Consider the following 27868-nt stretch of genomic DNA (forward strand, 5'->3'; position numbering starts at 1 on the left):
TTTGTTTATTCTTTCTTCATAGCGACACACTGCTCAAGAAGTTAGTATGTATAGAGCTGTTTTTGCTGTTAAAAGAAGAGCTTCTGAGATGGAGAACATTCTTGTGCAAACAATGATCATGTGTTTCTATCAGTGGAATGGAAATCTATTATAAGATCTTTATTTATTTGCTCTGTGAATTGATTTGATAATGATCCCCACATGTTACTTTTCAAGCAGACATAAGCCTACTTTTTCTGGACCATAACCCAATAAAAAGATTTGTTAATGGAATTAGTGCTGTCCCGGGCTAGTAAACCATGATTTACAGGCATGTATATCCTTGTGGCCTCAAGTTAAGCTTTGTGTGAGAGCAGGGGAACCTCATGTTTGTCTGCCGACCTTTTGTAGGCATACTCTGAATCTGGTATTTATTGCTGCCCAGATTGGTACAGCAGTTTAGTGGCAGACACTTGTAGTAGGGTGCCTACCATTGGCAGGGCCATAGATGGTCATTTGTGTTGTGCTGTTGGCTGGGCGTGTGGCCAAGTGACTTGGCAATGAAAACAAAAAGTCCTAAGACACTCTAACTTGCTTTTAGTATATGTTAGGAAAGCAGAAGTGATGGGGACAGATGAATTTCAGCATTTACAATACTGAATTTCCCAATTTCTTTTTAAACCTTCGTCTCTCTGTAATGAATCAAAAGATATGCTATGGTGTGTGTGATTATGATAGAAAAGAAAGAAGGTATTTTGAAATAATTGTAGTATCATTATACAAAGAAACAGAATGAGCTTAAAGTAGTAGTTTTGCAGGATTTTCCGCAATCAGAAATGACTTCAGGTATTTCTGTCATCAGCCAAGACAGTTAAAGAGTACGTGACCTAAAAGAAAAGACACTGTGTTGCTTCAGCCCATGTAGGGACTGGGGATTCTTACATAGTTCAGTAAAAACTGAAAACTTAAGTTCAGCCTGTGCTTTTTGAAGTGAAAAGTTGAAACGGTCACTATGCATAAAAAAGAATGTACAAAATTTGCAAGTGGACTGCAACTTTTTAATAATGTGATTTTTTTTTTTAAGTACCAAAATATGTATTGATGGTGAGATAACTTAAGTAGCCTGAATGAACCATCCTTATTACTAAAAAGAAAAAAAGCAACTGTTATAAGCAAAGAACCGTTTTTTCAGTTTTCCGTCCTAAACTGTCTCACTCTCCTATTTTATCTAAACAATGTCTTTTGGCCCGAGATCATAAGCGGAGTTATTGTCAGCTAACATTTTCTGGGAAATATGAATGGCTGGAATATCAAAATTAATCTTAGAATGGAAAATATGATGACAGTACCATTTCTAGTTTTGTTGCTACCAACAGAAGTATCCTGTTGTGCCAGAATCATGCATTCATATGCCATGCATTAAGCAGACAGCTTCTAAGATTTCTGCCTAAATGACCTAAATTATACATAAACGGTGACACTTGTATATAATAAAGGATTTATATATCTAATATACAGGAAAGGTATATGCTCATATGATAGAGCTTTGTTGACATCTGGAGTGTTGAGGCAAAATTATGATTTCCAGCTGTGAACGTGATAATTTTAAAGCAAGTCAGTCTGCCTAATTTTAAGATGAGAGACCATGCAGTTAAGCTTGATTTCCACTTTCATTTGGACCTCGCTCACATTGCACTCTTACTACTACAGCAGAACAGCAGTTAAAATGGGCTGCTACAGTCTCTTTATTGTTCTGGCCTCCTGTTTTATAAAGGAGCAATTAATAGGAAGGTCACAATGGCATTGCAACAACAGTATTAGTGAACCAGTGGACACTCTGGTTTACTTTACTACTGAACATGTGGGGGGCTTTTGTTTGATTATTTGTTTTACTTAATCAACAGTTTTGAGTGTTTCTCTATATTTTTAGTCAGTTGTTTTGTCAATGGCTTTTTTAGTGAATGTCGCTTTTTTTTTTTTTTAAGAAAAAACTCATTTTCCTTTGAGCTGATTCATACTGCAATTTACAATTCTTTAGAGCTGTATTCTGCACCTACTAGGATACACCTCAGAATTAACAGTTACTTAGAATAAATCTTGGAAACAAAGTGGGACTAAATATATGAGGAATCTGTTTACTATCTCCTTAGGTTATAAGTATTTCCTGGAAGTCTCCTTTGCACATCTACAGGTACACATATGATACTAACATTAGAAGTTGGTCCTTTGTTTCTGAGTAACTCATTAAAAATATGGCACTAATTAGGCTTGTCTGATCTGCACACATGGGCTACTGCAGAAATTAAGGCTGAAGCTATCACTGAGTAAATACCTGAGGCTTATTATGGGAACCAGGCCACAGAATGAAGTAGAAAAGTAGAATGAAATAAAACCTACTTAAGAACATCTACATTTTATTTATTACTTACAGTATTTGGTTGGTCTTGTAAATACACACAATGTCTTCAAATTGACTTACAGAATACCTTTTTTGAGAACTGAAGATTCTGTTGACTTCTACTCCAGATATGCTTTTGTAACAATGTCTAGCTCTGAAAAGTAGGACTATCCAATAAATGTAAATACTTCGAGCTTTCCTTGGCTTCTGATTCTCCTACACCAATAACTCAGTGGAAGTTTTACCTCCTCCAGACAAACACTGCATGTCTGATCATTTTTTTGTCTATTTTTCCTTCCTACAGGGACCCTATAAAAATACAGCAGCTGCAGAACCAGATTCGTCTGGAGCAAGAAAGTGGCCAGTGGTATCGTCAACAGCAGCAACCTGAACACCGTCAGCACACTCCCTCATCTCCTTCCTTCCCTCCTCCCCCCTCCTTCCAAGAACTTGAGTCCAGCCAGTCTGTTGTTTCTCCTGTGCCAATGAGTATTCTCAACTCTCATACTTCCCCAAGCATGCAGTCTTCCGGCTCTTTTAACTACGCTCGGCCTAAGCAATTCATTGCTGCTCAGAACATCAGCCCTGCTTCAGGTTACGTGACTCCTTCTTCAGGATCATCTACATCCAGCCTTCCTTCTCCTATGTCTCCGACTGCTTCTCAAAAACAGTTTGGGAGAGTACCTGTTGCCCCTTTTTCTCAGCAGTTTGCTCCGGAAGGGGAGTATGGATGGTCTCCTTCTTCTCCATCTCCTCCCCCCCCACCTCCACCTGTCTTTAGTCCAACCGCAACGTATCCGGCGTGTGATTCCTTTCCACTTCCACCCCCTCCACCTCCTCCTCTCCCTTCCCTTTCTTCACCTTCCCACAGCCTGTCTCCAACTCCTAGATTTCCTAATTCTGGCCAGTCTCCAGCAGCTTTTCTCAGCTCCATGCTGCCGTCCCAGCCACCACCCGTTTCTGTCAACGCGTTAGGCCTCCCGAAAGGAGTGATGCCTCCGTAAGTATTAGCTAATGAGCACTTCAAGTTCCTCTGGAGATTGTATGGAAGATTATTGCACTTGTTTCATTTTATAGTTTTCTAGGGTCCTTTGCTGCTAGTTGCCAGCTAAAAGTGGTATGTAGATTGTTTGCTAATGCCTCTAGGCTGGAGATTTGTTAAAGTTTTCTAATCATCACAAAATTCAGATTCTGAAAGGGTACTACATTCAGAACAGCAGAGAGGGAGCACCAGTGCATCTGATGAATATATGAAAGCAGCAGCAAATGTTCTACATGCCGGGGGTGGTGCATGGAGATCCAATAAAACTCTTCTCATGACTCAGTTTTAAGACATGTATTCAGTGATATTTGCAGTCTTGCATTCCCATTGCATATGGGTGCAGAGAAAAACGAAGGAGAGGGTTGTTCAAAACTCCCTGTAGCTTTGTGATACTTGAAATATAAGTTAGTGAAGTATGTACATGACAACAAAATGATTATGATGTATTGAATTTTGCCTGGAGGCTTATTTCCAAGGAAGAGGGTTTGGGAGGGGATTTCAAAAAGGAGTGCAAAAAGACAAACAGAACCGCTTCCCCTAAGAACTCCAAATGCTTGTTTTCTTCTTTTGTCTTCCCTAAAGGCCAAAATAGTATTTTGGAGCACGTCAGCTCCCATCATAGATCGGTTCATCTTTCTGCTGGCACTAGATTCTCATTCCATCCTTAGAGAACAAAGACGTGCTGAAGAACAAAAATGAGAATAGCTGTATCCAAGGCTTATTTATAACTTTGTCTAGAAGTTTGTCTAAACATATTCACTGTAGCTAGGTGACTTGCTGAGCTATGTACTGCTGTGGTGGGAACTTCTGTAGTATCAGTCTAAGATCTGCAAAGGAATAGAAGGAGTAAAGCAGACAGATATCAAAGTAATAAATCATATATGTACTTTAAAAACCCCAACATTTATTTATCTTGATTTCTGTCATATGGCTCATTATAGAATCTGGCCATAAAACAGAATTAAGAGAAAAATGAATAAATTGTACAGTTTGCTCTTTCACTCATAATAGTTATGATTTTTTGTCTTACTGTGTCCCTTGCACTGACTGTGTTTCTCTGTTGATACAGACTGTTGAAAATTGCATGATTGATTTACAGACAGCTTGGCAGTAGGCACAGCCAATAAAAGACTGAAGTTACCCTTGATTTGGTAATATAGCAAGCACACATAGTTACATAGTTCTGTTACATGCTTGTTCTGTTGCATTGCTTAGGGCAAACCATTGTGGGCATGAGTACTGGATTCTTTTTTGAGTTCCCTTCAGTGTTCTGTGATGGTGACTGCAACAGCTCAGTCTTCTGCTGTGTTCCATAAAGGTGGGGAGCAGTACCTTTCACCATTTTGCTGCATTCATGCATGAGTTCTTACTTGAAATATTTAGCTGTGTTCCTCTTCCTCATCCCGTTCAGTCTTTGGACACAAACAGAGGCTTAACTCCGCAAGGATGCTTCCCTCTTTACCATGTTCCTTATTCCTCTAAGTGTAGCAGCCGACCTGGTTATGCACATGATAGTGTGCCTCTCTCAGCCTCAGTTTCTGAGCTGGGCAGGGCAAGGAGGTTGGTGCTATTTGGCCTGCATTCCCTCTGGAAATGTAGTCCAGGTGGAAAGTGTATCATGTTAACCACACTGAGTGTATGAGTATATGATTTATGTGTCTGTGTATATATATCTATTATATATCTGTGTGTGTGTATGTATACACATACATGTAATGAATATTTGTCATTTTAATTATAACATTTAATACATGGGGAAGATGCACAGCTTGATGAAGAAAAGAATCTGTTGTTACAAGTCTTTTGGTCTCCTCTGGTTTCTGCTACAATTTCAGTTCTTCTACTGTGTCTTTTATAATTTTCACTTTTGCTTCATCTTTTCCCTTGTCTTTTGCTCCACCCTCACAAATCCTCTTTCCTTGAACATATTTATTTTTCTGAGATGCCATAGTCTTTGAGCCAGTATTCCATATCCTCAGCCTATGTTCTTACTCTGTATTCCACACATCTCTAAGATCCATTGATTGAAACTTATGGTATTGACAGCATGCTGTAACAGACTGGCTGCAAAGGGTGAATTATGGTATTCAGAGTTTTAGTTCAGCTTGGTACCTAAAACATTCATCAAGCCATTTAGCTTTGTCTCTACTTCTAAATCTGTTGTATAGTTGTGATAATTGTGGGTTTCTGAAAGTAGACTAGCCACAATTTGAAGTGCCATTGATGTAAAGGAGATAGATGTATTTTGATGAAAGACTCAAAGTGCAGTGTTTGAATCAGTAGGATTTGCTCTTTAAAAGATAACTTTATGATTTATTACTATATTTTAACTTCAGTGGAAGTTGATTTGGAATTGTAGTTGCATTTAGATATGTGTATGATTTATACTGAGTGCCTGTAGCAGATAAAATGCTCTTAGCACAGCTTTACTGTCTGCCTTCAGTGTTTTTGTGGCTTGTCCTGTCTTTTTTTGTCAGTGTGTGTGTGTATTTGTGTATTTGAGGGTTGTAATTTACTTCTCATCCTTTGATTGTATGGTCTTTTTATGATGAATTTATTCATTCAGGCACAGTTGTGACCCTGATAGCCAAATGTGTTTTGTGGTAAGAGGAGAATATAGTTAAACAATAAACATTGCAGGGCTGATGTTATTGCTAAGAACTGAATTTTTCCTTGGTTTTGGGACTCTGCAGATAATATACCATTATTTAAACCAGTTTGATGGTATGAATATTCTCTCCATTTATAGATATGGAAATATTTAGCACTGTTCTCCCAGACGTAGCCTTACAGCCATCCCTGAAGCATGAGAAAAGCTGCTTATGAACTTGCTACATTTTATCTCGACATCTGAAACATAGAAAGCAGCTTTGTGTAGTTAGTACATATTAATTCTCTTTTAAATATTCTAAGCATTTATTTGCAATGGTTGTATGGTCAGTATTCCAATTGCATAAAATATATCTGGAATTTCCAATAAGCTCTAACCACTCTGTGATTAGGGTCATTTTCAAACTGTGACTATGGTGTGGCCATGTCAGCTGAACAGACTTAAGGAACAACCATTTTTTTGTGATGGGGCAGATTTGATAAATTCATATCTTGCCAGAACATTGTGTTACTCAGCAAGACAAGAAGTACTGGTAGAGCACCACAGCTAATTAAATACTTCAGGGAATTATGAACACTCATCAGTTGTTTCTGAGATAAAACTTGGCTGGAGTTACGTTGTTTGGATACAGCTGGTGAAAATCTTGGCTCGCTCTTTCTACCTAAAGAAAGTTCTCTGGGTATATAAATGTATTGGACTCTGGTTAGCTTTCAATTACAAAAGGCTTGCTGGAAACAGGTTTGGTGTGTGACAGAAACCAAGAATTGAGGGTGTTTTGTCCACACTAAAATCTGTGGAAGCATGAATCTGATCTTCACCATTCACATAAGAATCTAAATTTATGAACTATACCTATATTAAATGCGTATACATTTTTAACAATTGGAAAAGACAAATTCTGAGTAAGCACATACCTTGTTAGGTTTATGTGGGCATAAACGAAAGCAAACTTAAAGAAAAGAGAAAGATTTACTGACAAATTAGTAAACAGTAAAATATAAACCATATCATAAATCATGCTGTGAAAAAAGCACCTTGAAGAACTCAAATATCTTTCTAAAATACCACATACTGTCATCTATACATATACCTTTCTGAAAGAAACTCAAAAAAAAAAAAAAAAAAAAAAAAAAAAGTATTAAAGTAGATACTCCTTAAAGTAGATATTTTCATTAATATTATTTTAGTCACAAACTGGAGGGGAAAAAAGTGGTCTCAGACATAGGGTTGAATTTTGGGTGGTGCTGTGTCGAGACAGGTGTTGGACTCAGTGATCCTTACGGGTCCCTTCCAAGTCTGCATATTTTATAATTCTAAATTCCTTAACAGGAATTCTGTGGGGATCACAGGAATGGCAACATCAGAGAGCTCTGCATTTTTTTTCCTCTCTGAATCCAGACCTGCTCATCTATTTCTGAAGCTGTGTGCTGTGACTTGTGCATTGAATTCTTTCTCAAACAATGTAAAGAGGCAAAGTAGTACTTGCGTTTCCTGAATCAGCTGTGATGGTAACCATTGTGAGGAAATTACCACTTCTCCATGTTTTTATCTTACAACTTGTCTGTTGGTACAAATAACAGCTTTCATTTTTGACTAAAATGTATTGATATCCTATGTAGTCCTACATTTGTTTTTCCTGTTTAAGTTATTTCTATAATTTACAGTTACAACTATAAAAATAATTGAAACTACTTATAAATTAAGTAGTATATTATATATATTATATATTTTATAAGTAGTATAAAGAGGATTAATTAGTTATAAATTAAGAATTCTGCCACAAGGTAGGGAAGTCAGGATGTCTTCCTGTTGCTGAGGTAGCTCTTCTCTATGCTGGTTGTTCATTCATCCCTGCAGCTCACTTTGGGGCTCAGGAAGCTGTATCTTTAAGTGTTTCAGTCATGGGAAAATTCCAGCAAATACTGGGGTTAACTTTTATTCCCAACTTCCAATTATGTAAAGCTATTGCTTGTGCCCTTAAGATGATTTTTGTTCAAAGGTTTGTGATTTATTGTGTTGTACCTTCTTTTCTCATGGTTTGGATCTTACTTATGGCTATTAGAGCAACACTTGTGTGGTTTATCTGTGATATCAGATCACTTCTTGTTGATTATGCCAAGAAACACTTTATACTGGGGATTTTGGTTTTGTATAATGTAACAATGTTACATTTGTGCAACTACTAATTGTTAAATGCATATCCATATTAGCTTTTTTGAAATATGATGCATGCATATTTGTTTCATGTGAACTTTTAAATCCAGGCTGTATCTTAGGTATAATCTATTAAAACTGCTCAGAAGGTGAAATCAGTGTTTTAACTTACACAGACAGTAGCCAAACTAACCCAGCTCTTGACAACCATTACATCTGGAAAACTTGATTTTCCAGATATTTTTATCTACTTCTTTTTAAATTGATGGACAGACATGCTTAAGATTGTTGCAAGATGACAAGTGAAGTTAACTAAGAGAACTAGTAGCTGTACCTTTCCACTGAAAAGAGAGAGAGGCTGTTTGTACCTATTCATTTATTTCAACATAACTTGCAAAATTATGGTATAGTTTTATTTGGCCTGGACTTACTTTTATAGTTTTCGTATTTCATACAGATTTGTTTGCCCGTGAATGTAAAAGCAGGTACAGTGTTTGACAGTAGTGGAGACCTTCATCACTGCATTTAATCATGACGAGTAAAAGTTAATATCTTTGATATTATAATTCTTTTTCTCAAACCTGTGTATGTTTTTTCTTCTTCTGTCAGTTTCCTATTTCTTCTCAAGAGTTCAGGACCATGAGGGTTGTGCCAGCCTTCTTTATTTTCAAGTGCAGTCACTGCTTCTGTGATTTCTTCTTGAGCGGTGGTTCTAGCATAACACTGGTAGCAGTCTGAAAGACAGGTAGGATTACCAGTTGCAAAAGAGTTATTGTTTTCTCCAGTTGTTATCCAGATATGTGGACACCATTTGAAAAACAAACAGCACTTTGTGTTTCTGTGGTAACCAGTGCAGTATGAAGCAGAGGAGTCATTTGCTCAGATGGGAAAGACGAAACCAAACAGGAGAATGAAAAAATGGTTATTCATTTCATGAGTAGAAGTGCAGAAGATAAGACTTAGAAAAATAAATGTTGAGTGGTAGTCATGCACTTTGTAGGTGAGTTTTTCTGTGCTGTCTCATCAGGTTGTGTGATAAGTCCTAAGGGAGGACCAGACTTGCTCACGAGAATATATTATTCATTTCAATCTTGATCCTATCCAAAGCTATCCAACAATTTCATAACTAGTTCTTGGGTGGTAGAAATTGAACTTTGTTACTGTTGTTTCATTCCTTATTAATATCCTCAGCCAGGACTCTGCCTTAGGCCTTCTCTTAGTTCAGGTACATTTAATGTCACATTATGAGTAGAGATAGCTACTAGTCTCCACGGTATATATGACTAGATCAGACTAAAATGATTTTTAGATGCAGCTGCTACTTCAGAGTTCACGGCCTGTTACTGTGCTTATAGTAACTTAGTTCCTGCATTAAGTAAAAAAAAAATCTGTTAAATGGACAGGAGTTAGCTGTATTTTTGGAAGACTTCAGTTTAAAAGGAAAAATCAAGTTACTGTTCATTACCTCAGTACCAGAGAATTGATTTAGATTTCTGTGAAACTGAGCCATGTTGGCTGCAAACAGGAATTTGTTCTTGGAAGGATAACAACAGCTAGTCTGTTGCCCTTATTTACACTGTAAAAGGTACGTAGGAAGAGAGGGGGGAATCACATCCAGTGTGCTCTCCGTGTAATTAAAACATGAAAAGTACTGCTGGTTTGGCCTATCTAAACAAATGTTAGGGCAAATATTTAAAACTAAGAAGAGCCAAGCCAAGGTTGCAAAAGTCCTTACTGTCAAAAATCTCTGTGTGTGAATTAAGTTTGCTTGAGTTTTAGAAATTTCTTTGCACCATTACTGGCTGAAAGAATTCATACTTGTAGGCTGTTATCTGTGCTTCTATTCATGCACTCTGTGACTTCAGTGATGCATATTTCAGAGGTGCGTAAAATCAATGTGAATTTCAGGCTGATTCTCAAAGGCTGATTCTTTGCACATTTGTGGTTGCTATTGTGTCATTGTCTTTAATTATGCCTTTTACAACTTTAATTCTTCCAGCGTACACTGCATCAGGCAAAGAACTGAACATAGAAATACACAAATAAATTCGCAGAACTTATTGTTTGATATTATCCCTAAAAGAAGCTGAAAAGAAGGGGGAGGAGGGGGAAGCTGGTTCTAAAGATATTGGAAGAATTTTGTCCAATGTTCATTTTTATAGTTATATTTTTAGACTAGCTCCTTGCTTAAATATTTAATGCAAGTAAAGATAATAGAACCTATTTTCAGGCAAATTGCCTTGACTGGGTCTTACATGACATTTCCAGCTCCACTGTGCAAAGTTCAGGATGTTCTGGCACATGAGCAGAGATCTGGAATGTTGTTAAGGAGTATGCCTCTTGTATTAAATGCTACCAGGGATCCCAGGGCCATTGCTGAAACATTTGCTTACCTTGTTCTCTAAATTCCTTAGCTTCCCTGCATAACTTGTTCCCTTGTTTAACTGCCATTGTTGGAGAGTAAAGAGAAGAAAGTTGTACACTGTGTTTGTCAAAGCTAAGTCTGCCTTTCTTCAAATCTAGTTCTCTACTTTTCATCAACAGCCCTGGAGAAGTATTGAATGCCAACAATTTTCTGATGTTTTCTGTTTTCTTATCTCCGTTTTCTTCATTTCCTGAGTAAATAAGCAAAATTTTCCAACCTTGTCACACGGGCAGTGTTTTAAAAGCATCTTTCTTGATGTGCTCTGTGTTATAACTGGACTTGGTGCCCAACAAAAAAAAAAATAAATAAAAAAGGAATTGATGAATTTTCTTGTGCTGAAGTGTCCCAGAATTATATTCATATTCATTTCGAGATAATTGCATTGTCATTCAGGTCTTAGTAAGGCAGATTCTTCTGTGAAATTGATAATACGTTAGTGTTAGTTTTATTTGTATTGTTCTCAGGCTTTGAACGTTCTTCCTGAATTTCATCATCATTACATCGCTTCTAGAGTAATTATATAGATGTTAGCTGTGTAAATGACTTGCAGCCTCTCCAAATTCAGTGTCATCAGCCAAGTTCCGCCATCATTTGAGAACTGTTCATCTTCTCCAGTTGTAAAGATTGAAATGCTGAGTACAGCGCAGACCTTAGGAAGATCTCATTGGTTTATGTTCTTCTGATTTTATAGGGAAAAACAAATAGTTACCACTCTCTGAATGGTGTTCTTAGGCAGTTATGCAGAAAATAATTATATAATAGAAATTTTATATAGAAATTTTAGCCAGGCTGTGTTTGCCTCATTTGCTAGGGAACTGCTGAATCTCCTGAGGGCTTACTCAGAAGACATAAACTAAGTGTATCAAAGCTGACTCTTTGCCTCTCTCTGTGCCTGGCGGCCTGACAGAGAGAGAAATGAATGAACTTTGATTCAATACAATTTTCATTGCCTTATTGCACTACACTGCTTTGAAGTTGACTGTAATATTGTTTTCTTGTGATTGGTATGGACATTGAACTTACTGACGGTTGTTGTTGTGGTGGTATGCGTTTCCCTTTTAAAAACATATGTGCTTGCTTAGGGACTTTTTGCTTTCAGAGATAACTGATAATGCCTCAGAATTCATTCACATCTTGCTTGAAATCCACTCCTGAGCGCTTAGCCCACAGTACTCAGACTTCCCTGGGTAAATTGTGAATTTGTTGTGCTCTGCTTTCTGCAGTGCTAGGCACGTCTGCTCTTGTTCTGTGATTTGAGGTGAAACAAGTTCTTTTTTACAAGAGCTTCACTGTTTTCTTGATTTAGATTTACTTCCAGTAGCAGAGTATGAATTAGGAATTCAGACATGATGTTTCCAGTTACTGTCTTCTCAATCTATACATTTGTTTTTCGCTTTTGACAGCATTTATGTATTGCTCAATTTTAGCTAATGGTGAAGGTTACCACTGAAAATGCTTTCTGAGGAATAAGTTTTATATGACTGTGAATGATAAAGAAACGTAGTACTGAACAATTGCCAAGAAACTTTGTTATTTCCTTATGATTCTAGTTTAATGTCTTCATGCTGGTAATTAAATTATCGTGTTGTGTATTGGAAAGAAGTTTGCCCCTATCATGCTGGTCTAAATTTTCCATCTCTATCATCTGTGAGTTTGGCAATTTAGCTGAATTGATTCTATGTTTCATGTAAAAACATGGGGGCAGAGTGGGGAGGCCAGACTCTTTTCAGCAGTGTGTGGAGACGGGACAAGGGGAAACGGGCAGAAACTAGAGCATAGGGAGTTCCGCACAAATGTGTGCAAGAACTTCTTTATCGTGAGGGTGACGGAGCGCTGGAACTGGCTGCCCGGTGGGGTTGTTGAGTCTCCTTCTCTGGAGATATTCAACACCCACCTGGACGCCTACCTGTTTGACGTGGTGTAGGGAACCTGCTTTGGCAGGGGGGTTGGACTTGATGATCTCTGGAGGTCCCTTCCAACCCCTACGATTCTGTGATTCTGTGTAATTCATTCCTTTATAATGGGCTGAGCCCTGATTAATTACTCAAAAAAACAAAAACAGAAAAATAAGCGAAAAACCCCACTAATATTGAAGCTCATCTCCAGTAGAAGAAAACATCATTGAGCGTTTCCAGCAGTAGAACTATCAATCATAGCATTACTGAAAATCATTTAATACTAGTGCAGACTGGAAAAAAATATTTCCTGTGCCATTCCATAATATCCTGAAATACCATTGGAACTTGTAGACTGGCATGGGGGATAATTTTGCCCAGTGAATGCAAACTGCTATATGGATGCCATTCTGTTGCAGACCATGCTGCTGAAATCTGATTTAAGGGCATGATTCTAATCCTTGCAAATGTATCCTAGACTTTGTGAATGGCTATTCCTTCAGTAATAACATGTTGCCTTCCGGGTGTGTGTTCAGAGATACGAAGAATAAACATGAAGTTATGTATTGTGTATTGAAAGTCTGAACCAAGAAATTAGTTAATAAATAGTATAAGAAATTAATGATTAACTACCTTGTTGTACTTCTTTCTGATCTTTTTCTACATGGCACTTAGTGGGAACCTAGTTTATCTTCCATCTGTATTTATTTGGTCACACTTTTGCTTTTGTGTTTTCTCTTGCTTTGCTTTCTTGCCATTGTTCATCAGTTTCCTCTTTAAGTATATGATGCTTACAGCCATGGCTATTAGTACCCTGAGCCCTATTCTAATCAATACTTTATTTTCCAATAAAGCATAATTTCAGCTTTGTACTTAAACTAATCGTGGAAACAGTGATGTGAGCTAGAAGGAACAGCAAAGCAAGTAAGGATCCTAGACTTCTAATTTCAAAGACACGATGAGACATTGTTCACTACTGGCAGGATTTTATCCAGTAATTCCTGAGTACCAGTGATTTCAGGAAAGTTCATGAATTTGTCTGTACTGTTTTGCAGGGGATTTCCTAAGAAAACAGGCAGAACTGCTAGAATAGCATCAGATGAAGAGATTCAAGGTTCAAAGGATGCTGTGATTCAGGATCTGGAAAGAAAACTTCGCTTCAAAGAAGACCTTTTGAACAACGGGCAACCGGTATAAAAACAGAATATATTGTGGGGAAGGGGAGTGGATATCAAGGGTAGCATCTTAGATAAATTTTATATAAAGTAAATATGCGTAGAGTGTTTTTGCATTTTATACATATATTCCTTTTAATTGAATTTCCAGAGCTGCATTTGTAAGTGCAAATGTAAGGAATAATAGCATATATTCTGGATTATCATTCATTTCCTCTGTTGCTGAGCAACTTTACTTGGATTTAACAAAGCAATGGAGATCTCACAGGTGATGAAATACCATATGAAGCCTTCACAATCTGTACAACAGGGGCATTTTTCAGACTCTGAGGCAATTTGCTTTTAACTGTGCATCTCTATTGGGCCAAACAGTGTACGCATAGTACTTGACTAGTCCAGCCTCTACTGTACCTTTTGCCTAGCTGTCATTAGAGGGGAAAAAATGGATGGTAAGTGAGCATCACAGGGGACAAAGTAGTTCATTATGAGAAACAAACCTATTAGGAATGAGGCATCCTTAGACACTGCAATTGTGGGACTATATTTGACCAATGGGATGTAAACTGTGCTGCAGTACTAATTCACAGACTTTATCAAGTGTTAACAATCTGCTTGGGGAACAAGAAATGAGATAAAATGAGCAAGCAAATCAAACCATTGAAATGCACAGGTGTAAGGTTCTCCATTATTTTTTGTACATTTTAAGATATGCATAAAAGATAAAATACTAAAGTCTTCCTGCTCAGAGTTGATAAGAAGCAACTCTCTCAAGACTTGATTACAGTTATTAAGACATTGATTTAAATATCTTTGAAGCAAGAATCTCTTTTAAGAAGAAAGTAGTGTAAAAAATGTAGACTGCCATCCCTGTTTTGCCCATTAAGTGTTTTCTAAGGGCATAGGCATAAGAATGACTTGGATATCTTTGCTTCATTGAAAGGTAGTATGCTTTAGCTTTCTTATGACCATACTTGGAGTTTTGCTAGTGTCTGACATCTGGACAACAGTGTTTAAATTCAACATAACCTCTTGAGTCCAACTGTACTCCACAGCAGCCAGATTGTGGTTCTCAGTAAGGTCAGTGGCGTGATGGTAGTAACTAGTGCTCATATACTTAGCTTTGGTCGTTTTCTTTAACAGTTAAGCAGAGTCACTTTCGCAGTGTAGAGGTTAATTTCTTTTTCAAAGGACATAGGCTGGCCGTAACTATCAGGCCTATTTTGGAAAGTGTGAAAGATGCTTGTCCTGGACAAATGTATTGAATATCCTGAGAAAGCCCACATGGCCTAAGAAGGGGGGAAAAAGAAAAAAAAGAGGTGATGTGATTACATGGGAACTTAAACCAGTATATTCTGTTTTCCTTCTTGCCTCGAGGCTTTTGCCTTGCAGGTTCATGTCTAAGGTGATTCTATTTGTGTGTCATTATGGCTGTGAGCACAGAAGAAATTAGAGTGAAGAAAAGTTCATGAATTGTGTAGATGTTTGTAAGATAGCCAAGATCAGTACCTGGTTTTCTTGAGTCCCTATTTTAGCAAACAAAAGAACTTCAGTAAGGTACAGTATTAACTGGACCCAATGTCTGACAACTTCCATTGTTTCATTTTTCTTTCTAATAAAGCATTTAACCACATAGTTGTTTACCTTTCATTCACTGGCATATTTGCAGTGTTTGTAAGGATGTATCTTGAGTGCATGAAGTGTTATTGAATATAGAAGGAAAAATAGTAATGGAAAACTTGAATTGTACACTTAATGTTTTCCTTAAATTTGCTTGTGTAAATTGCCACTACATCTTCTGTAAGTTGTCCCCTTAATGTGTGAAAGACTAAGAAAAAATAGAAGTTAAAAATCTAAAAGAAATCACTCTTCTATAAAACTGTTTTATTTTTGACAAAATGATCAAACAGAATAAGTGGTATCTCCCTGGCATTTTTGACAGTTTTCTGCTGTGCACTTTTAATGTAGCAGAACAGCTAGGAGTAAGATTTGCAATGATTTGACATGCACTTTTTTGATGGCCATGCTGATTTAAGTAGTTCCTTTTGCTCATTCCTGCCCAAGTTTCTGGCAGGAGGATAGAAACAAATGGCAGAGTCAGGACAGGGGTTGCTTAAGCCAGAAAAGCTGTTTGTAATGCCAAAAAAATGCATTGCAATCTGTGGTTGAAAACTTCTGTTAAAAGCATATTGCTGCTATCTTTTACATCACTTAAATCATTGTTTACTGTCTAACTGCCATGTAGCTCTTAATGAGAAATAAGAACCTTTATTTCTTTTCCCCCTAGTCCCATTGCTCTTTGTTTTATTTTGTTTTGTTCTTGTCCAGAGATTAACATATGAAGAAAAAATGGCTCGTCGATTGCTGGGAGCAGACAGTGCTGCAACTGTCTTCAATATACAGGAACCAGAAGAGGAGCCTTCAATACAGGTGCTGCATAACTCCACAAGTACATAGGAAAATAAAATAATTTCTTTTTAAAAAGTCCTACATAAGACAATAAGTGTACTCGAGATAGGACAGATTTGATTACAGAAGTCATATGTTATAAATCAGTGAAGTAAACTGGAGAACCACATGCCCATTGCTCAGTTTTTTCCATGCTGAATAAGGTTGAGAGTTCTCAGATGACTTCTGTCAGGTTTAAACTCTCCCATTTATCCTATTTTGTTCTGCCCTTTAAGTCTGTCCTGGCAAAAATACATCAACTATCTTGAAACTGTCTTGTCTTTATGTGTGTAATCTGCACTTTTTGGATGCTGATCAAAAACGCAACAGAAAACCTGCTTGGAAGGCCAGGTACACGCTCCCCATTGTTCAGATGCCAGAGCTGCAATTCGGAAATGTGTAGCATTTGTTTGCTTATGTTACCACATAAAGTACCTTCTCCTCATATACACTCTCATTTCCATGAATATCTCTCTGTCTCCTTTCTGCTTCTTGATCTTTTTTTCTACTCTTGCAGGAAGCTTGTTCTACTGATACTTCTGCAGTGAGTCCTATGGATGTTCAAAAGGTTAACATTTTCACCTCTACCTTTCTTTGTTGTTATTCCACTGATATTTTTTTTAAAAATATTTTATTTTCTTTTAATTTTCTGTTGTCTGTCTACTTTCCATTTTACTGTTTTTGGTTCATAACAAGAGATCACCAACATTAATAACTGGGGACACTGGGAATGCCTTCCATTTATGTTGTTAAAGATGATCTCTGAGCTTAATGGATTGCAGGCAGCTTAACTGCAGTAGTGGCATGCTCCTGGATCTTTCTGCTGTAATGTTAACAGATACTGATACTAACAGCCTTGCATCTAGATCAGCTGCTCGTTATGTCTACTTCATGATCTGATTCTATTCCTTTGTTCCTTGGAAATCTACCTTTAAAAAAAAAAAAAAAAAGAAAGAAAGAAAAAAAAAAGAAAAGAAAGTATGCAGTTTACAAAGATATTTCTCTCTTCTTCAGTTACTGTGGTCTATGATTAGTTCTGTAACCAGCCAGCAGAAAGGCTACATTTCATTCCCAAACTAGAATCAATTGACAGAGAATAGTCATATGAAAGGAAACTTCACATGAGATGCATTTTCTTTCTTAAAAAAGTAAAGATCAGAGACAACAGTCAAAGGTCATCTAAAAGAGAGCTTAATTTCTGCAGAGTGGGAAAGGCATTGGCTAGTAAATAGGTTTTTTTCTACCTCGAGCTTTCTTGTATTCTCGCATTACCTTTGCTATCATAAAGATTCAAAACTGGACTGTTTTATGGACTGTACAGTTCAATGAAGTAAATAATTGTGTGTGTCAGTATCTGGGAAGTTTAAACAAGCAGTATTGTTTTACACTAGATGAAACTTTCTACTCTTCTTTGTAAATCTTGAATATTCTGATGAGTAACTTTCTTTCTATGGAAGAAGTTATACTTTTGGCCAGCCATAGGAGGAACCATGGTAACAGGAGTGAAGGGAGGCAGCTATCATGGACAGTGGTGCCATTTTCTCATTTTTACAGGCAACTGTAAACAAAATCATTTCAGCCTTCTGGTGCAGCCTCTGGTACGGTTCTGTGCAGATAGCAGATGTGAACCATATGGTCTTCTGGCCATCTGGAAGCAAAACCCACCCTAAATCCGCCTGTACCCTTAAGGAAATATTACTGTGTTTCTTTTTGTCTTTATGAACTGCTTTGGAATACTTTTATAACCCTTCTTTAAAAAAAACTGAAAGCAACCAATGGCTTTCCTTCCCCTTGTAAATTAGACCTTAAGATAACATGAAATACAATTTTTGCCTCATACCAGATGTCTTCATTGTTTCATAGGGAAGTTACTAGAGACACGGATTACAGTGTTTTTCTGCAATGAAATATGATTTCCCTTTATATGGAGAATCTTAATGGATTGTCAGAGATCAGTAGAATAACAACAACAATTGCAAAAACATCTTGCACACATCATGATGCAATACATCTTAATATGTTGAATCCTGACATTAATATGAACCTTTCTTGTTTGACAGGAATATAAAGTCTCTAGCTTTGAGCAAAGATTGATCAGTGAAATTGAATACAGGCTGGAGAGATCTCCTGTGGAGGAATCAGATGACGAGGTGCAACATGGAGATGAACCTGTTGATAACAGTGCATCACCATATTTTGAGATAAAGCTGAAGCATTACAAAATCTTTGAGGGAATGCCGGTCACATTTACCTGCAAAGTGGCGGGAAATCCAAAACCAAAGGTAAGAGAAGAGTGTGAACAGTTCTAGAAGCATCTGTAGAGCTCTTTGTTGGTACCTTATGTTTAGTTCCTAGACCCTGAGGGTTGTGTCTTGCAGGAATAGCAGACATTCTCTTTTGGTAAGAAAGATTCCTAGCTGATAATCTGGCAGTTGCATTTGTCATCATGGAATGTGTTTAGATTTATCAGTCAAAAACCTACTATCAGGCTTTAGTTCTTAATCTCTATTTCTTGAGATTTCATCACAATTATTTAACCTAGAAGTAATACTTCTGTCACTTTTGGTTTCCCTCAGGGTATATCTGCATCACAAAATGTTGTGTGATTCTAGAAGTCTGCATGTGAGCAGGCACTGTGGTTCCAAAAGCAATCACACTAGGTTAATAAGGGTTAACTGGCTTCAGTACAGCAACGTGCTCATACAAAGATATATTGCTTCTGGTTCAGGAGCCAATGTGGTATCTGCATTCTTCAGCACTGCAGTCTATATCTACACACTTTAACAAGACTAGACTTTGTTGAAGGGTAGAGAAAGGCAGACTGAAATTCTGTAAACTCCCACATATCACAATAGCAAGATGAGACATGATGGTGAGGTTCAAAATGATGAGCTTCTGAAAGAGGGCTGGGCTTGGGAAGCATTTCCTTTTTGCAAATGTAATAGCACCAGCTGTGTGATGTCAGTAGCCTGGAATAATGCCTTTCTTTGGTAGGTAACATTTTACCATTTCATAAATTACCTGGCAATTAAATGAATTACGGATTAGGCAAACAGCAGTGGCATCTCAGACTGTCTTGTCAAATCCTGTGTGTTCCCTCTGAGGTCCTTGCAATTCTTACAGTGACCTCTTGTGGCTAGGGGCTCTTTTTACCTCTTGGATATCTAAGAGGTTACGTGAAGAGAATGAGAAGACATTGCCTAGAATAAATTGTACAGGAATTGAGAATAATGAACTGATTTTACATGCCTGATGCTATAAATGTATGATAGTGAACAAAATGTAAACAGGAGAAATCAACTTTGTCAGGCAGTGCAGAAAGAACAACAGCTACAGCAGCATCTACTCTAGCAAGTAGTATAGACCATGAGAAGCAGATCTATAGAACAAGATATCCATCTCTGCATGCATTTCAGGAGGTTTTACTGGCTCTAATCTCATCCTATGGACTGAAGCAGATGCAGCATATTAGATGTGTTCTTGGAGCTCATTTTCTGGCTTAGTTTCATCTGAAAGAAGTCCAACTCTGTGCTCCAAGACCACTTCACAGCATGAACCACTGCAGTATAGTAGGGGTGATCAGTGTATTCATATCAAAAAAGCACTCCTGCTTTAAACTGGAGTAGACAATGAGAAGTCTGACTGAAGCCAGGCCTTTGATTTCCAGCATTATTTTTGACATGACCATACAGAGGAGTCTGTGGTGCTGAATAAGGCTGGAAGACAAATTGTTTCATTGCTGTTAGAGTTGAGGTGTGCTCTTTCAGCCCGGAGCGTATGACTAAGTTGCTGAATGACCTCCTATGAGTCAACTGTTGCCATTCCCTTCTTTTCACAGTTTTCAATTACAGTGTAGTCTCACAGTTATCTCAATCTGATTTAAGACAGATGAAAGAGGATGCCTTTTCCTCCTTCCCTCACTCTCCTTGTTTTGGCATTAGCGACTGCACAGTTGGGAAACCACGTTGTTTATATTTTCCTTAAAATGCTGCACTGTGAAGGGAGTATTTGATGTGAGCACAATCTGATTCAAATACTGTGTTCTTTTTTTTTTTTTTTTTTCCTGCATTGTCAAAGCATGCACATAAGAAGTAATATGCTCTTGCACCTGGGACTATGACCCTTTATTCCACTCACATGCAGATGCTTTGTGCAATTTGTTAAGTTGCTTGGGGTGAAACCAACTTCAGGCCTGTTGGACAGCTACTTGTTAGCTGGACTTTGCAAAAGTCAAAGGCTGTGTCTTCTCTTTACCTGACGTGAGTGTGCCAAGATAACAATTTTGACATGCTCAGTGGCTGAGGGCTGTCCTTCTGCTGTAATTTGTTGAAGCTGGAAGTGTTGCCCCTGAGCAAATTCTTTACTTTGGCAAACGAAAAGCTGGAAATAATTTACTAACTTAAAGCTCCTCCCTTCAAAGTATTCTGTCACCTCTGCCAAGGAACAGCTTTGGGAAGGACTGTAGTGTTTCTAAAATCTGGCATTCATTATGAGGGATTTTTCTGAAGAAGGGTTATTGGCTTGATTATTTTTTCCCCTGAACATGCTGTGTAAATTGAATACCGATGTGCAAATTCTGTCTCCATAAATATGACTTTTTACATCTGAGATTCCTTTTGTTGTAACCTTCCACATAATGTAAAACTATCATTACAATGAGAACCTGTGGTAATGCGAGAAGAATTGTGAAGTACTTCTTTCTAATGGATAGAAATTAGGGAATTAGGGAAATGCCATACAAAAGGTTAATTGAGACTTGAATGTCACATAAAGGTTGTACTGTTCTCTCTACATGGAGCTGAACATAATTCATAGTGATTAAAAATGACTGTGTTGCTTAAGATCAGAAACCCTTCTGTACTGTGTATTCCACTGTATTTCCAATCATTACACATCAGTGTCTGAAAATCCAATACAAATAAAAGCAATCCAGATGCAGTGTTCAGTGCTTACGTAGTTTAATGGTACATTTATTAAAAGGTATCCTAGAAAGAAAATGCTTTACTACAAGGACCATTGGCTCCAACAGCGGTAGTGTTTTACCTATAAATTCCAGGCCAGGTAAAGACAATATTAAGCACCTACTACATTCATGCCAATGCTTTTAAATCTAATGGAAATGAGTATGGGACAACATATGTATGATGTTTGGATAGCTAGTTCAGTTAATATTTGCATGTATTTCCATGTAATAATTCCTGGCAAGTCTCCTGATATTTCTGGTAAGTGCATTGTTATTGAATAATTACTACTTAATGCAGTAGATTTCCAGGCAGCATTATGACACATACAAAGCATGCAAGTTAGAACTCATTTTTTGCAGCTCTGCTGTTACCAACATCCATTATGATTTGTATATAAGTGATCAAATATCTTTTGCATCTCCAGTAAGTGCTCTGTCAGCAAATGAGAAGACATTACCAAATCTTTTGTTAGCACCATAGAGTCTTTGCAAGTCTGCTGACAGACAAAATGGAAAACAAGTATAACCAGCTATTGAGGAAATGAAATCACTTCTTGTTACACATAATGCTTGTTAATATAAAAAACATACACGGTAATTAATTTTTAAGCGAAATTTCCATTCATTCTCTCCCAAACGTTCTCCACTGTGTTTTAGTGAAATGTTAATGCACATCCTTAATTTTATCCCCAAGTGAACGTATCAGAGCTTTGAAATGTTGCCAGGTGGCAGCCCCCATGCTGGTGTCTGCTGCCCCCAGGGATGCCTGCAGCCAAGGCCGCAGGGAGTGCAGCAGAGTTTGCAGGGAGCAGAGGTTTGTCAGTGCCTGCAGGTACTCTGAGTGAGGCTCTACCACAAAGCCACTTCCTGCAGGAGCTAACCCTCAGCCCCTCTCTCTTCATGCTTTGTGATGTGTGAGATCAGTATTACTGGGGAATTTGATATCAACTAACGCTGCTTTAAAGAGAAGTGAGGCCTGCTTGTGTAGACAGGAGGGTTTCAAAAGTACAGCCAACAGTAAGTGGTGAGTGGGTGTCCACACAAGTGGTTCTAGAAGCACGGAACAGCATTGGCTTTAGGGAGAACGCACTTCAGGAATGACAGTAAGTGCTGGTGCTACTCAAGGGAGCTGCCTGCACCTTGTGACATTCCTGTATGTTCCTCTGTGATTTTTCATGCCTTTGTGCATATCTTTTATTTTTTATTGTTTTACCTGCAAAATTCAGTTTGGAGTTTTATCTTATTTTTAAAATATGGTGCAAGTTAAAAAAAAAAGCCAAGATTGAATTTTATGTTATCATTATTGCCTTAAGTCTAAGACATTTAAATCACATATGTGGGTTTTGTGTGTGTGTGTAATTTATGGATTACTGTTAAGATACTATTCTACATACATCATTTTTTGGCTCATCAAAACCAGATCTTGGGTCAGCCAAAGAATAAAATTATGTATCAAAAGCAATGGAAAAGGCCTCTGTTTGAGAGGTAATTTAACTTTGCTGTACAACTTGGAATTCTGCTGTTGCTGGCACACAGTTATTAAGGACTGTCAATATATTGACTGACTGAGAAGTATTTCCCGTTGCTTTGTAAAGCTGCCTTTTCCTGTGGATGTTTGTCACGGCGGGGTGTTGCTGTGGGGCTTGGTCTTGCCGCTTGGCCCTCAGCACAGAGCAGCTTGCTGCTGACTGCCTCATGTGGGTGCAGAGGATGGGGCAGCACTGTGTTACAGCATTGAGATCAGAGTTCTGATAATTACCTTGGTTTAAGTTTTTATTTTCTGAAAGGAAAGCAGTAGCTTCCTTAAGTTCTTCCTCCAACTTCATCAGATTTAAATGAAGCAAAAATGTAAAGTTATTAATCTTATCTGATCTGGAACTTTCCTTTGCAGTGACATTTATTTTCAGCTCTATAGCTGCTGCTCTGTCTGGGATCAGCACAACCCTTACGCACATCTAAACTTGTGAGACGGGTGCTCACACACCAGCCTTTCTCCCTGAGCCACAGCTATCCTGGAGCTTGGATATTATAGAAAGTGGTTTTGGAGTGTGGTTCTGCACCACTGCAGGCTGATCAGACCTGTTCCTTTATTGCCAGTCATAGAAGTTTTCAGCAGATTTGATAGAGCTGTAAATTGAGAAACTATGCCAGTGAACACCTACCTCTTACCTACCTCTTACCATCCGTGCTTTGTTTTTCCCCACAGATTTATTGGTTTAAAGATGGGAAGCAAATTTCTAAGAGAAGTGATCACTACCGAATTCAAAGAGAACCTGATGGAACTTGCTCACTGCATACTGCAGCCTCCACCCTGGATGATGATGGGAATTACACTATTATGGCTGCTAACCCACAGGTAAATGAAGGTTTGGCTCCAGAGCAAACATGCTTCTGAGCATGAATCTTCACAACCTTACATATGCGTGATTTAATTAAATGATGAAGTCACCACAAAGTATGTAAGTTAGATTTCTGTTTTCATCTTGCATCAGTAGGGTGGGACCTTTCTATCTCCCAGAGATTAGCAACTCAACAGCAATTTTTTTTTTAAAGCTTTGAGGTTTCAGAGGGGACGGGTGTTGTTGTTTGATCACTGTTCCACCATTTGTTTCTGCAGATAGCGTCTAGGTATCTTAACCAAGTATGGATACCATATGTATTATACAAGGGGAAAAAAAGTCAAGTTTACCAGAAGGAACTCAATCTGGCTGCTAAGGTTTCATTTTTCTTCTCATGACACTTCTTACTGACTGAGGCCAAGTCTTTGAAGAGAATAGCAGTACATCACACCTCAGCGTGGTTACCTCAGGCAGTGATTGCAGCTCTGCAAGAAACAGTTCCTGTGCTTACTGGGGAGGAGTGCACAGTCTTTTGTGTTGGTACCAGTGACTTAAACACTGTGTTCTGAAATGCAGAGTGTTACTGGATCTGTAATATTTTTGGTTCTTCACAGACCCAATGCAATAGCTGAGGTATACAACAAGACTCGGTGCATTGGAGGTTAACTAAAGTTACCGCTGGAGCATCCTTTAGAACTTTCTCAATCCACTTTTTCCCAGAGCAAAGCAAATCAAGGAAAATTATTTGCATGTGAGAAACCAAGGCAGTAACATAACTTAGGGATATAACGAATTACTTTCTTCTGTAGCACCAAATAGCTTGCCAAGACCAGGGCTGTAAGTAGAATTACACTGTGAAATAACCTCCATCACTGAGACGGAGTTCAATCTAAGAAGAGTATTGTGCTGTGTTATGATGTTGCTAGGTTACATGACACTTTTGTCTTGTTCTTTTTACTGTCAGTCCTGCCCTTACTGCAACGTGTTTCTGAGCGTGTGGGACTCTACAGAGACAAGAAAGATCAGTGCTTGGACCCCTGATTCTACCAACTGCAGTGCTTAAATCTAGAGAGTCTGAACATTTTTTCTATATATACTAATAACAGAAATAAAGAAACATCATATGGTCAGGGAAATTCTTCAAGCTGGGAACTTTTGTTTATAAAAGAGGAGCACTGTGTTATTGTGCTCGGTGCCATTTAAATAGTGCAAATTCACTGCAAGTTTTAAAATGATGTATGTTTAGGTCTTAGTTTTTAACAAGCTGTTCTGCGTAAAGCTTGTCTTGTGACACATCAGCAAACTAGCCTAGATTATGAGCTCTTGTCATTGGTGACACAAGTTTGTCAGTGTACTAATATAAATGTGCTGAGATGGCTTTGTAATGACCCTAGTTTTGGGGATGGAAAAAGCAATTTGTGCTTTTCATTTCTCATTGGGAAACAAACAAACAACAGAAGCATCCTTTTCTAGACCCCCTAAACAAAATCTTTCTGATTCATCAAGCCCATTGTATTCTTTCTTCATGGCATGCTTCCTAAACAAAGCTGCTCTTCCTCTGTTAGCTTGCTTTTACTACACATTTAACAGCACAATGGAGGCAAAGAAGGGCTGTGAGTTCATGTACAAGCCTCTTGCACTAAAATATCTGGATTCCGATTCTTTTAAGTCATCCCAAGTGGAAATAGTTTTGGCATAGCTTCCTAAATCCTAACGGAAAGTTGTCCACATCTCAAAGCTATCACAAAGTTAGGCAAATTTGGCAACTGTTCCTTAAGAAAAGCAGAATATGTAAACATAAGGGAGTTCACATCAGGGTTCTGATGGACCGGCAGATACTTGCTAGATGGTGCTGTGTTTTGGTCATTGCTATTAGGACTATCAAACTATACAGCAAAAAGGCGTGTTCATAGCTATTAGAAATTAATTTATTTTATTAAAGCAAAGGATTTCATTCATTAAAACTGCTGGTTGACACTATCTCACTATCTGGATGAATGCTACAGAATTTATGTGTGTAAGTTGACTTGCCGATACACCTTAGAAATTATCTGTGGTAGTTAATGCTGCACTACTGACTACAACGTGAAGTGCAGCAAGCTGGAATTAAGTTCTAATGCTGCTGGGGTTTGCAGTAAAACTTGCCATCTAACTTGAGCCAGAGAAAACTGATCTCAGATCTAGAAAAATATAACATCTTGCCCGGTTCAGGCTGTTACTTGCAACCCTTAACTGATCTCTTGCCATGAGCTCTAAGCGTGGCCTCAAGCTTGGTCTTTATTTCCACCTTCTTTTATCTAATTCTCTCCACTCTGCAGTGTGCACACAGAAGTGACCTCTCAAGTTTCCATACTTTCTAGGCCATTTTTCCATGAACCATTTCCCACATCCATTGCTTCCTTCTTGTTCATCCCATACCTTTTCCAAATCTTGGACTTCCAGCTGGTATTTTACTATCCAAATTCCTTACAGGACTTTGTGTTTCCATTTGTGATGCCTTCCTGTGTTGAGATGCACAGAAATGATTCAAAATATCATTAATTCTCCACCTGACAGAATGAGATGAATATACAGCAGAGCCTAAAATAGAAATCTACCATGTTCCAGGTGTTTTGCTTAAGAAATTGCTGCAGGTCATGTGCGCTGGTTTATTTTACTGTTTTTCTTGTGGGTGAAGTGGGTCATGGGAATAGAAGTGAGATACAAGGATCATGTCTGACAGCTCAGCAGTGACGGAAAGGTTGTCACCTTCTGAAGGCTCAGTCAGCACATACCGTATGGCTTACAGCCAGCGGTGCTGCTGCCTCTTGGTGTTTTGCGTTGTGGTGGTGGTTTTTTTTAAATGTAAAAACTGGATAGAAAGTAGATGGTGGAACATTTTAACCAGGACTTTCTTACAGTCACAGTTATTTCAGTCTGTTCATTGTTAGTTGCAAGCTGATAAAATGGTTTAATATCTGAAGGTATATTGACAAATGATTTTAAAGGATTTTGTGTGTGAAAGAAGAGATGGTATTACAGGTGGGCAAGAAAGAAGAGATCAAGTTGAACATGTATTAATGTTACATGTGTTCAGCACTTTAATTGTCTCCCCTTCATCATTGCTACAGGGCAGAATAAGCTGCACAGGAAGGCTGATGGTTCAGGCTGTAAATCAGAGAGGCCGCAGCCCTTGGACACCTCCTGGCCAGCCTCATATCAGAAGGTACTTGATGCTTTTTTTTTTCCTCTTTTAACAGTATCTGATTTGCAGAACTGCTGTGATGAGGAATCTGAAGTAAGAAGGCAAGTTAGAAGTGTGGCATACAGGAAGAAACCTCCCCACTGCTAAAACCTCTGCAGACTTTGCACAATAGGAAACTAGTGGGCAATGTCAGAAATGCCATAGCTTTATAGTATCTTTAACTTTGCTTTCTCTCTCTCCTTTCTTTGTGGTGTTCACTGTCCACAACTTAGACTGTAAGTTGTGAGGAAAGCCGCTGTTTCTGTGCATGTTTAACATCTCAGTGCAGTGGGAGCCTGTACAATGCAGCATTAGTAAGCATTCATTGACAGAAACAACAGAAATAACTGTAAGCCACAGAGTTTATTGGTATTTCAGTGATTTCATTTCAGGTTCTTAGCAGGAATTATGAGTCAGATATAAAGCATTAAACTTATCTTTAGTGAGTTTACAATTATTCACATACAGAGCTTTGGTTTACGTTTTTGTACCATATAAGGGAATTTTCCCCTCAGAATGTTTCTTTTTTTTCATTGCCCAAAGCATTTATGAGGGTATTTAGCACAGCTCAGACATCTTCAGACAATACAGAAAAATTCCTTTTGGTTACACAAACAGAGCTACTTTCAAGGGAGCAAAAGGGCTCTTCTTCAGGCCTTTGCCATAAGGAGGGCTGTGGGTTTGCTTAATGGTCACAACAACCACAGAATCTCAATACTGCCCAATTGTCATATGTAGAACAGATGTAATTACCTGCTATCAGAGTGCAGTAAAGAAGCTCAGATACCCCCTGCAACACTGCGTCCTGCAGAGCTGTGACACTACAAACAGACCTCCTCTGGCCACTCTGATGACTGAGGGGTGTCATGAGATGAGGCTGCTGAACACATCTCATCTGTCTGACTTCTGCACTGAACAAATCAAGCTTCCCCCATCCTGAAAGTGCTGCCTACCATCTCATGCACCTGCAAATAATGGATACAAAAGAAAAGTTGGTGTTGATCCATGAAGGGAAAACCTGCAGGGAAGGGTCAGGTTTCAGCTGAACTAGTTGATGCACAAAAGTGAGAAAGGGGAAACATTTTTAAAAGGGAGGAAAGTAGGTATGGACAAGGGAAAATGGAGCAGCTGACACTTCTGCATCTTTGTGAAGGATAAAATGCAGACCTCCTCCTGCAGCAGGCAGAGTCTCAAGTAATAGGTGGGAGCCCTGTTTTGT

The 27868-nt window shown here is 38.3% G+C and overlaps 1 protein-coding gene across 8 annotated transcripts in view; it reads left to right on the forward strand.

The window, feature by feature from the left end:
* Positions 1-27868, forward strand: part of PALLD (palladin, cytoskeletal associated protein) — a 170403-nt gene that overhangs the window by 134797 nt on the left and 7738 nt on the right. For 4 of the 8 annotated variants that reach the window (XM_015860905.1, XM_015860903.1, XM_015860908.1 and 1 more), the window contains 7 exons: positions 2682-3377; positions 13560-13695; positions 16005-16106; positions 16642-16692; positions 18185-18406; positions 23294-23443; positions 26537-26631. In XM_015860905.1, coding sequence (XP_015716391.1) covers positions 2682-3377; positions 13560-13695; positions 16005-16106; positions 16642-16692; positions 18185-18406; positions 23294-23443; positions 26537-26631 — 1452 coding nt within the window. The remainder of the gene's footprint in view (positions 1-2681; positions 3378-13559; positions 13696-16004; positions 16107-16641; positions 16693-18184; positions 18407-23293; positions 23444-26536; positions 26632-27868) is intronic. The other 4 variants (XM_015860906.1, XM_032444175.1, XM_015860904.2 and 1 more) reach the window with 3 other exon arrangements.

This window comes from Coturnix japonica, chromosome 4 (assembly GCF_001577835.2).
Source record: "Coturnix japonica isolate 7356 chromosome 4, Coturnix japonica 2.1, whole genome shotgun sequence".
Classification (NCBI taxonomy): Eukaryota; Metazoa; Chordata; class Aves; order Galliformes; family Phasianidae; genus Coturnix; species Coturnix japonica.